At 45.0% G+C, this 12,324-nt stretch overlaps 1 protein-coding gene across 1 annotated transcript; it reads right to left on the bottom strand.

Annotated features, from left to right (window-relative positions):
- Positions 1-3,298: 3,298 nt before the first annotated feature.
- On the bottom strand, positions 3,299-4,885 carry LOC128708428 (histidine-rich glycoprotein-like). Its single transcript, XM_053803405.1, has 2 exons — positions 4,600-4,885; positions 3,299-4,539 (listed from the first exon to the last, which is right to left on the bottom strand). The coding sequence occupies exons 1-2, from the start codon at positions 4,883-4,885 to the stop codon at positions 3,299-3,301; spliced, it is 1,527 nt and encodes a 508-aa protein (XP_053659380.1).
- Between the last annotated feature and the right edge of the window lie 7,439 nt (positions 4,886-12,324).

The following is a 12,324-nucleotide window of genomic DNA, read 5'->3' as shown; positions in this document are numbered from 1 at the left end:
ATAACATTTTCCAAATTATGATCCGATGATTGATGGCTCGTCAGGCCAAACATTGCCATCCCGCAATCGGTCCCGCTACCGGCCTGTCAATGTGTACATACTCTGCCGCGGTAATGGAGAACATCGCAACGAACGAACGCACCGGAAGACCTGCTGTACAACGAATTGAAGGCAGTGAGATCGCCGACACTGGAGGCAAGTCGGTGTTGTCCCGAACAGGGTTAAACCTGCCACATGCTAAAGCTAAACGATTGTCATCTTGGCATGAAGAAGGTGTCAGTAGTGCGATAACCAAGATAACACCCTTTAAATGCGCGTAACATTGTAACAGGACATGAGGTTATGTTTGCAAACGAATAATTACTGATACCTGATAACTGCTTAAACTATTGAAAGACTGTAGAAAAAAGTAAGCAAAAAGTGAAAGAAACACTTTAAAATATTCAATCTACCACCGTCGATTTAATTTGTGCAAGCCATAATGAACTGTCCATGTACACAGGAGCATCACCCTCATTGACCTCGTGTGTATGTTGTCTGGTTTAATTTTATGCTACAGCGCCCCATTGTAAACCATAAAATGGCAGTAATTTATCGGTGCTTCATATACGACGGTAGGAACTGTCCGTTTGACCCATGTATCCTACAACGTCTACGTCTGCGAAGTGATGTAAGAGTCCTCGACGTATCCTAATGCGTTGCGTTGCATCGCCACCGTGAACCATGGCAGCCGAGCAAAACATCACGCATCACGTTCCGATGGTACGCGACCGATCAGTTCTTCATTATTTCCACTCCTCACGCACCTTGCGTTCACCATTCGTGTCCAATTTAGCGTCCATTCCCGGATGTATTTGCACGAAATTTGGGGCTCACCCTGCCAAGGCCGTGGAGCGTTCCAATGCTTTTGCTCATCTGAATAGACCACCCGCGTACCAGGCCGTTTGGGATCATGTTAAGTAGACTGGAGAAACCGGAGCATTGATTTATTGGAAGCATAATCATACATCACAGTGACGGATGGGCGTCGTCGTCGTCGAGTATCTCGTGGATCTTCCGCGCCGCTACGCTAATATTCTCTGCAGCCGTCACCGATAGACGACGCGGTGCAAACTGGGCTGGGCTTGTCGCGGATCGTGATGTGAGGAATGATGCTAACAATTTTTGACATACGACGCGACTGCCAACCGAGACCTGAGTTTTGCTGGCTGGACGTCCGTCGACGGAGAGAGAAAGAGAGAGAAAGAGAGTAAGCGACATGTCTCGGTTTGGCTGAATGGCCCAGAAACATGGTACTTTCATCATTTGCTCCTATCGAGCCAACGCATCCGGCGGTGTACATTACAGTGTGTTTCATCCTACCGCTGGGGATAGAGACCCGTGCCTGGTCAGTGCCAGTGCGGCACGGCAAAGTCAAAGTCATTATTAAACAAATTGACTTCAAACTTGTTCCCATGGTACACCGAGCCTTGCGGTGCTGGTGGTGACGATTTTGCGTGGCGGAAAGTCACAGCAAGAAATGCTAACAGCATGACTGTTGATATAAACGGGACGCACTAGCAACAATTTTCGGCGTGCATACACGATCGGGCTCGGCACAACGGTGGACGGAACAAGTTCCGAGAAATATAAAATTTCTCATCCGAAATAGTAACCCGCACGGTTTTGTCCATCGACCGATCGATCCTTCGAAGAGATACACGCGAACGCCATGGTATGTGCTTTGACATTTAACACATTGATGGATCGTTCGTACAGCAGGGTAACAATATCCGGCGAATAAACAGAAGGCACACCAAAACAGGAAGAATGCAAAAAAAAAAACACGCACCCTGCGTATGATTAATTTTGTCTCCGAACGTACATGACACACCGGGTTCGAGTTCAAAAATCGCAACTACATTGCTACCGATACACACTGGTTAGGTTTCATGCCTGGTGGCAAACGGTGAGGATGTAATAAAAAATGGAATAAAAACAACCTATCAACCGATCGACGTACGTAGCCAGGCAACAACTACGGAAGGATACGGTGACGAGAATGGAATATTGGATGCTTTGTTAACGAGAGTACGCCGTGGTATGGGTAACCCTGGGTGGAATATTACGCCATCAGCTTCTATTGAATTTTGCCCCCCCCGTATAATATCATTGATGAGACGAGGAACAAAGCGAACCCCCGAAAGGGATTCGTTGGGTTGAAGGAAAATTAATGTTTCCCACCGTACACGTAGGGAAGCGAGTGGACGTTGGGTGCGTGTGCGGGCGATAACCCGATAGGTGATGATGTCTCGTTTTATTATCTTTCACAAAAGTGGCCATATTTTTCTGACTCGAGCCATACCCGGAAATGTGATTATATTAAAAACATATCTTTTGGGTCATTTTCAAACGATAACGGGTTGTCGGGTACGGGTTGCAGGAGTTGATTGGGAATGGGATGAGTGTTAACGGTCCATAAACCGGTTGAAGTAAGATAAAACGGAGCTCGATCCGAATATATTTCAACCGGTTGTCAGTAATCTTAATACGCTTTGTTGCAAAATGGGCAGTATGGCTATGAGTGCGACAATTTAAACATAGCAATTGTGTAGCTGATCTTAAATTATACAATATTTTACAATAATTGACCATCTCAGTACTCATATGATTTGCGTGTCCTATTTTCGAACAAATTGTAATTTAATAAAGCTGTCAACACTGCCCTTGGAAGAAAGATAATAATCACTTTTTAAGGATCCTTTCCATTAGCAACAGCTGGAGCAGTAGTTTGGACAGTGCTTGAGACGCGTTGGTATATGGACGATGTTTACTGAAAAATCAGATTTTTTCTCCATTCCTGCTTGATTAATGCCGGCGTCTATGATTAATGACTTGTCAGCTGCGTGATCCGAAAAGTTTGATAATATATTATGGCGCTGATGGAGGGCTACCAGTCGAAACCATGTGTGCCTTGTGGATTTTCTCAGATTAACAGAGGTTTGTGAGGCGAATGATCGTTTTGGTTGTTTTTTTTTATTAATTGTATGATGTTATGTTTCACAATGTTAAAGATAAATGAAGGTGGAAAATGTCAATAATTTGCTATCGTAATTTCTATGAAGAAATAGTAAAACTTTCTCAAACCAGGCTGAAATGAGTTCTAAAGTGCTCTTAATAATAAATAGAAACACGATGTAAATATGCCAACAATGAACGAATTTCTCAAACTTCATTGAAGCCTACAAACTACCGAAGAAATACAACTGCATAGAACAGGAATTAGTGTTGCGAATACTTTATTACAAACTGCTATCACTTATTCCGTTGCATCCTGCATCTGTTCAGGCTCTGGAGCAGCAAAGCGGAACGACAACTCCGAGGCAGCTTCGTGTCCACCGTAGCCGCCGTGGTGTCCGTAGCCGTGGTCATGCACTGGGTGGCAGGGTACCTTTGCGACCGATGGGGCGCAACCGACGAGCAGGTGCGAGCCGCACTTCACTGGAGCTGCGTGGCCACCGTAACCACCGTGCGATGGCTCATGATGAGCGACCGGGGCCGTGTAGGTAGCGGACCGGTAGTGCATCTTCTTGTGCTCGTATCCACCATGGTGTCCATGTGCTTCGTGTCCGTAACCGTGGGCCTCATGTCCATGACCGTGGCCATATCCGTGAGCTTCGTGGCCCTTGTGTTCGTGAGCGTGTCCGTATCCCTTGTGCTCATGTCCGTAACCCTTGTGCTCGTGGCCATACCCCTTATGCTCATGGCCGTGTCCCTTGTGCTCGTGTCCGTAGCCCTTGTGCTCGTGTCCGTATCCCTTATGTTCGTGGCCACCGTGTCCGTATCCCTTATGCTCATGACCTCCGTGTCCGTATCCCTTATGCTCATGGCCGTATCCCTTATGCTCGTGTCCATGTCCCTTATGCTCGTGGCCATATCCCTTGTGTTCGTGGCCATATCCCTTGTGCTCGTGACCGCCATGTCCGTATCCCTTATGCTCGTGCCCATAACCCTTATGCTCGTGGCCATAGCCCTTATGCTCGTGGCCGTGTCCCTTGTGCTCGTGGCCATAGCCCTTGTGCTCGTGACCGTATCCCTTATGTTCATGGCCACCGTGTCCATAACCTTTGTGCTCGTGGCCGTGTCCCTTGTGCTCATGACCATAGCCCTTGTGTTCGTGGCCATATCCCTTATGCTCATGACCCCCATGTCCATACCCCTTATGCTCATGGCCGTGTCCCTTATGCTCGTGTCCATAGCCCTTGTGCTCGTGTCCATAGCCCTTGTGCTCGTGACCATGTCCGTATCCCTTATGCTCATGACCGTGTCCCTTATGCTCGTGTCCGTAGCCCTTGTGTTCGTGTCCACCGTGCTCCATGTGTCCACCATGGCCCTTGTGCTCGTGACCGTATCCGCCATGTTCCATGTGCCCATGATGTCCGTACCCGTGACCTCCATGATGACCACCGTAGGATCGCTCGAACGCCACCGCACTGTCCACTGCACTACTCTCAGCATCCTGGTCCTGATCGCAAACCGTCCGCATAACGCCATCATCTCCTAAGAGTTCGGTACATGCAACTGATCGCTTCGAGCGAGAACTAGCACTCAATTCACTACCTTCGTCAGCCTCACCATCGGCCGCATCCTCCTGCACGTAGTTGCTCACTTGGCTTCCATCATCCAGGACATCCGCAACTGCTGCATCCTGCTCTGGTTCTGCTGCAGCGGCCACAGTATCCGTCTGGGCATTCGTCACATCCACACTTTCCACCGGTTTCACTTCCGTCGCCGGTCGCAGCTCCTTCTTATTCAGCTCGGTTGGCAATTGTTCCACGTTCGCGGGTGCACCAGTAGCCAGTTGCACCGCTACACCAAGCACCACCAACACCGTAACGAACTTCATCCTGCTGCACTTCACTTTCTCGGTCAGCTCCGAATGGTGGCACACCGATCTCGAACCACAAACTCAACTAGCCGGCGATCAGTGATCGGCACTGTGTTTTATTGACAGTCGATCGGATCGGTTTGCTGTGCAGTCAGCAAAATTGGAGCAAAAAGACCAATTTCCACCTGTGAATTGATTGACCAGCAACATTTACTGTCTTCGATCGACCAATCGTTTTCCTCATGGCAAGCGTCAGCAACTTGTGAAGAATAAATGTAGGGCACAGCTTTGTTTTGTTTCCGTTTCAGCCCCAAGAACAAAGACTACTGCTTATGAGGTGTTTTCGGTTTCCTCAACGGTGTGCAGAGTGTTTCGTAAAATTATGTGTCGAAATGAGAGATATGTGTCATGGTATGGTAAATCTGTTTGGTAAATAGACAAGCGTGGAGTAGGAAATTTGGTATAGCTCAATATGACTTGTGGACTTAGCAGAATTTAACTTATACTGCTGTAGAAAATTATGATTTCTGCTCTCTTTTTGTCGTACTTTAGCAAAATTAAATACATTTGAATAACTTTGATCATGCTTTAAAATCGCAGCGATAGCAACAACAAGCTCTAGTGAAACCCCCAAACGAACAATGTAATGCAGCTTTATAAGAACAGAACAATTACATGGTTGGTTCTGGAATTCTGCAAACGCATTTCGAACAAAACACAATTCATTTTCTAATCAATGCCTATTGTCTTGTGCCCAAGTCAACTTCACATCACCGGTGACATGATAAAAGATCAATCAGTTCGAGGAGATTATGAGTAAAGAGCAGAACAATAACTGCAATCCAAACGTTGATTTGTGATTGGTTAACAATTGTGTGTTTGTGACCATGTTAAATCACGTTTGAAGTATAACTTCTTGCTTCCGGGCTTTCTGTATGAAACCATTGAAATCACGATTGACACATTTTCTTGCAAAGCTATGCCTTGAAACTGCTCGCATTATGATAGCAGCATGTAATATCTAGCGGTGCAACGTATTCCACCATTAGATAATAATAGACAGAATGGAAAAAAACACCGTGCACTTACAGATTCTCATCGAAACATGCAGCACGTTTAATGCACCTAAACAGCCAGCCCATGCGGAAATGTTTCATCTTCTACTCATTGGTTCGTCTTTCAAATGGTACGGTTTACACGTAGCAGAATGAATGGCGAATTTCGCTCATTACTTTCAGTACGCCTTAACACAAACGGAAGCGCGTACGTGAATTCAACCATACGGACCAATTGTTGATTGTTGGCGGTGTAACGTAACTCCAACGCGTTGGATGCATTCCAGGGGTGTGCGTTACCATTAAAGCTGCAACCAGAACAATCTTTTTTGCTGACATTGCGGTAGCGTTTAGGTTTTGTTTTTCCTTGTGCAGTCTCACATTGAATTTGTTTGTTTATTTCTCTGCTGGCGCGTAAACGAGTTCACCGACGGCCATAGACCCCATGTTGTGTCGATAGCTGACGTTTGCATGATAGTTCCGACTATGCCCATAGGAAATGTCTACCTGGTAGAATAACAACATTAAATACGATTTCAGTTTTTTAAGCCCAAAGCGAAAAGCATCATGCATCATGGGTTCATCGAATGCTCACAAATGTGAATCGATCGGTTGGCTCAACAATAGTCGATTTCGGTGTTTTCTTTTCTTCTCTCCCCGGTAATGATTTGCCTGCGTCATCGTCTAGCAATTTACTGCCCAATCCATTTGGTACAACAATTGGAACATGGAAAATTTGCGTGCAGCATTAGAACAGGTCTATCGCCGTGAAGCGTACCGTGCTTACTTCAAGAAGGTTGTCGTGTGTTATAATGTAAAGGTACCAGCGTTAGCGCAGTATGTTTGGTGGAAAAAGTTTTGCGCCAAGCAACACACTCCACGGTACCAGCTCAAACGATAAACAACGAGCAGAAGCTCATATGTTTAGCTCGCGAAAACTTGCCATTTGCGCTGGTAATTGAAGGAAGTGGTAACAATTTTCAACTTTAATCACCCGAACGGCAGCAACGAGCGATAGTTCCACCTGTTCCAGCGAAAAAACCCCAATAACCCCAAAACACTTAACAAGGTCCAGTACACCGTTTTAACCACTAGCCCTGCATAGTGCTCGTTCGTGTCGCTTCATGGCGTACACGAAGCTATACCGTCACTAATCGATTCTAGCTTTTAGAGTGTGAGAATCCAGCAGCCTTTACTTACGACCCGGTGTTGCTTCGTGCCAGTACGAAGAACACGTACATGTAAAATATGGGAATAGAGAGTAGGGTTGTGGGACACTTATGTGGCCGAATGCTCGTTAACGACACTTCGGTGTGATAGTAACAGTCCAGCTGGGTACCTCACGCCTTTCGGATGGGCGTGAAGTTTTCTTTTTTTGCCATGTGCCTTTTTTATTGAAGATATGTGAGGAATGGGATACAGCCATTTCTTCACGATTTATCCTAGCAATTCTTTAGATTTTCTCCAAATTTCTTGCTAAGCGCACAGAATAATCTACACCGGTGTCTTTAAACGTAATATAACGCGACAAACCCTTGCCTTACCGTGAAACCCAATACAAATTGTTTTCGAAGGTGTGCAAGCAATGGTGGATTGTACAAACCCTTGCATCGAAGTGGATCAACTTTCAGACATTAGGGCATTGAATTCACACAAGAACCAGATCCTTAAACAATTCTGCAAAAAAAACACATCGGTTCCATTTCGTTCACCCAGTTTGTATTCGTGAAAAGTTCGTCCTCCAAAGCAATAGCTTTGCAACCAACACCCATCGCCGGTGCCGATGCCTTTGCCCTATTGTGTACGAACTGTTTCCGAAACTCATTAGCAGTAAATTTTACAGCTAACATATTGATTTCCCAGGTGTGCCGGCGAGCGTAGGCCAGAAAGTTATGCTACCCCGCGGGCGCTTGACGATTGGAGACGGTTTAATGGGAACCGATGATGATGCCGGTGGATGAGGCAGGATGGTGATTCGTTCATTTTCGGTTAAAAATGTTCGTGAAGTGATTTTCGATACATGCGCGAGCGGCGTATTTTTATTTGCAAGCCTACAGTGTGACTTTATTACCCTAATATGATCGAAAATCGATTCGATTTACGCTTGAAATAGATGTGTCCATCCGAGAGCTCGCAATAAGCTTGCCTATCTGCGTAATCCTCAGGTTGCTTAACTATGCAATACGATTGCGAATAAATTTTTCAATTGCCAATATCGCTTCGCCTGCACGATATCTCTCATATCCGTGCTATCCATTTTTTTCACCCCCCACGTCAGCATTAGGTTATTATGCCGCCTTATACGTACACAAGCTGCCCAATGGTAAAGCAAATCAGAGCGAAAAAGGCCAAAGTCGGTTTCTTCGACGGTCCGAACGCATACACACTAATGCTACCTAATCCAATTTTTCATTTTCGAATGAGGAAAAATGCAAAATCTAAAACCCCATGTGACCCGTGGCCTGGCCATCGGAGGTTGTGTGTGTGTGTTTTTTTTTGCGACAGATCCGGCACGATGATTCTACACGGTGCAATGTTTACACGCGATCACCGAGAGTGGAAGGATTCGATTACCCCGAAAGCCGAAAGACGGGAAGGATTGTTTTCTACAATCCGCCTAGAACCCAGTTTCTTGGCAACGTTCCTATTCCAACGCACACGAAGTTGACAGTCCGATGGAATGGTATGCGTATGGAATTATAAGCGTGTTTCTATCAACAAAAAGTATGATCGTTGAAGAAAGGAAAAGAAAACTCTCCAAACATCGTCCGGTGGAAATGTTTTTTTTCTAAGTTTTTCTCTTTTTTTGCTTTGGTTGGTGTTGTATGTGGACTTAAGACGATGGACGTTGTGTGGGAAGCAAAAAATCGAGGCACCATCGAAACACATTTCGATACAAGTCCGGGTTTATAAGCTTCAAAACCACAATCTTCTCATACCACGGCAGATACCGCAGCGTGCCAGTGTCGTTTTTCGGTATTTGATTTCCGCATGCATGAGGTTGGTCGTTTCCCCCTGCCCCCCTTCTTCATTCGGGTTTTTGTGGTTGAGCTGAACAAAGGAAGAAACCCAACTTACGATGCGATAATCCGAAATTGCTTTCCTTCTACCTTGGTTTGCATGTGGATCGAATCGATACGTGCTGGAGGTACTTTTATTTTTCGATTCATTTCGCGTGTTTTTCATTTCGGTGCTGGGGATACATTTTTTCGGTCGGTTGAATCGTTCGGTCGGTCTATGGAAAGAACTATGAGTGTTAAGAAATTCATTAGCAGTAGTTGTGAAATTGAATTGGAACTCTGTACCGATTGTATGGAACGTTCGATTGTATGGAAGGTAAAATTATTACTCTCTGAATTTTGCATCCTAATCTTCTTCAAGCAAATTATGGTAATTGTAGGTATTGCTGGAAATAATCTTCCACAATTCTGATCGACTAAGAAGCAGCCATTCAACTTCGTGAGCATCAAGTTGCTTCATGTTAGCAGAATTTTCTAGATTTATAACATGGAAAGTTGTATGTAATTGGAACAGGTAATTCGAGCCTAACTCCTTATCAGACATACTACCAGGCTAACGGTGCATTTCTTTGGTTTCCATATCATTTTTCCGAAGGGGTTTTGTGGTTTTTGGTAGATTCGTTGGTTAAAAATGCTTCATGTTCATACCACATACCCGAAACATAAGAAAATCTTTGCATTCTAATGCAAAATTCATGAGCTTATGCTACAATGTGAGCGAGAAAAACCGCATGCACACACCTTAAAGCACAATGAATTTGACACTTCATTGATCTTCTATACGTAAAAAGCCACTTTCCAAACCCCGCTTTACATCGGTTTCTTTATGCAGTAGCGGCCAAACATGTCTTTCCCCACCCACCTAAAAATCCCCAATATGTTGGGTTGCGGTTGAAAAACGCAGCGGGTTTTTCAAAATCGCAAACACTCTTCGTATTTTATGATTGCGCAGAAACATTTGCGCCTCCGGTACATCCAAACCCTTGTATGTGTTGGGTGTGTGTGTGTTTTGTTGTTGTTTTTTTGTTGTTGTTGTTGAACGGTTTTCGTGTGTAGAATTTGGACCCTTATTAAAATGGAATTTCATATGGTTCTGTCTGTCCTATCGTGATAGAGATTATCTTGTTTGTATCTGCTGTCGTATATTTTACACTTAGCACCGTTTATTGTGGAGAATTAGCGGCCAGCTTCAAGGATTTCTAGGCATGGTTGGCTGATTCTCAGGTGGATAAAGTGAAAGTGGTTATTAATAGCAGAATGTTCAGTTAGTTGCTCAAACTGTTTCAAGAATTCTATAAAATATTTTCATTTTAATATAAATGTTCATATCAATTTAGAGTAGCCGATTACTTAATCCATATTTCAACATTACTTCAGCCATCTTGGTTACCGAAGTGGACCGATAGGCTAAACTAACAGTCAAACACCTTAACATAGCACATCTTTAAGCTGTGACAATGCGTAATAAAGTTAATACGGTTGCCTTCACGGTATGTGTTCGGAAAGAGCGGTATCTATTTTATAAATGAATCATCGGACGTACACATTCTCCTTCCGTACGGTATGCATACGAGGAGAGGCAGCACTAACCTAATTTTCCACTGTGACAACAGTGCGCAGTCTTCGCAGTGAAGAACCAAACAATACACTCGCCGTAAACATTATCTTCGTTGCATAGCACGTAAGCGAATGGTACGTCAGGGTACGCCGTACGCCATCAGGGACTCAGGCACAAGGTAGTGCTACAGGACATGCCGGATGCAGTACGGGAAGCGACACAACGAGTCAACCGGATAGACGTCAACGTAAAACGACAGGTTGATACTATCACTCACTTTGTCTGTCTATTACTGGTCACGTTACACCCGAGTGGCACAATAAGCATCGCTTTTATCCTGATGCTACGGGGATCTTACATTTAGACCGGGTCGGGATGGGTCGCCAGCACGGAGGAATGCCACTCATTCCGGGCACACAAATGCAACGTTGCGAACAGCGACACAGCGGTTGAACCTACACTTGGTGCTGTGCGTGACCTTACCGATTGCACCCCGGACTGTTGTGTTTCTGCTTTTCAAGTGATCCTTAGAGACAACGTGCCGCGTATCGTGCATCGAAAGATGGAGTCAAAGTTGGATGCCAAGGGTGTCCCTTCCTTGAGGAATTGGAAGCACGGTTCAAGGGGGGGCCAGTGGACATTGGAAATGGAGCACTTCGGTCGGGACGGAATCGTGCTGCACGCTATGCTGAATTAATGTAGCGCTTATAAATTATTGATTCAATTATATGCGTTCATCTGATGGAAGGTGTTCGAAAACGTGCGATCAATAGTCAAATGCTGCAATTGGTCATACGGCATTCAACCAGGATGGATTGTAGGTAAGGAATGCACCATAACCGTGTACATAATGATGGTAATGAAGGTAACGATTAAAAGTTATGAGCATAGCGAGGATGACAGATTAATATCTTCTATTAAAAGTGTTGTTATCCGCTATACTTTCGAAACGTGTATAAAATCATTAAGTTTCGTTTATTCGGTTTTGTATCTTGTAGTAAGGAGGCTCGTCATGTTTGATTTTATCATACCTTCTTGATTCAGTCTACATATCTAATTCGTATCGTTCTTAAACGTTTTTTGAGCATTGGATCGTTAATATATTATTGGAACATTATAATCCCATTTGCTTAAGAATGTCCGCTTTGTAAATATTAATTGTGCTACTAATAAAGTAACATAATGATAACCCATCAACCGTAAGAACATTAGCATTTTCATTATATTACAGCACTTACTCACAGGCTAAACCCGCTGCCAAGATATGAATCACAACCAATCCAGATCGCCATCGCGAGCAGTACCCTGACACAACAGTGGTGTCCCAGTTCGCCCGGTGACGAAGATTTCGATAATGACGATGATCACGGTACTGCACACGAGTAGGCCGCGGGTCTCTTTTTGGTCTGCGCCCGGAAGTAGGTTCCGTAGCCGCTGGCACGCCGGTACATTTGCATAAGATTAGATCGCCCTGCACATTATCATTATCATGCTTGTGTAGCATAAATGAATTGATTACGTTGTGACAATATTGGATAGATAAAGTGGAATGATTAATGCTTCCGATAGAGTTGCGTGTCCCGCGCGAGAACCTCAGGGGCCGGGACGTCACAAAAGGCGTGCTCGAATTGCGGACACTGCACTCACAGCGTCGTCACACATGTTGGAGCGCCGCATGCATATACTGCACCGTGCTGCATTTGTCATGCGGAGGCCCACCAGGGGGCCCATTGTGCTGCATGCTCGTTGCTGTCGGTGTTCGGTAGATGATCTGCCATGAGTTTTTCCGCCCATCCCGACCATCCCGACAGCACAAACCCGTGA

This window comes from Anopheles marshallii, chromosome 2, assembly GCF_943734725.1.
Source record: "Anopheles marshallii chromosome 2, idAnoMarsDA_429_01, whole genome shotgun sequence".
Lineage (NCBI taxonomy): Eukaryota > Metazoa > Arthropoda > Insecta > Diptera > Culicidae > Anopheles > Anopheles marshallii.
Note: the sequence above shows the minus strand (reverse complement) of the source record. Positions and strands in the feature narration are given on the sequence as shown.

What these genes read in the sequence shown, in the direction of transcription:
- LOC128708428 (XM_053803405.1), bottom strand. Translation starts at nt 4,885, where the DNA reads ATGAAGTTCGTTACGGTGTTGGTGGTGCTTGGTGTAGCGGTGCAACTG. An exon ending in CGATGGTGAGGCTGACGAAG is followed by an intron (nt 4,540 to 4,599) that starts GTAGTGAATTGA and finishes CCGAACTCTTAG; the next exon opens with GAGATGATGGCGTTATGCGG.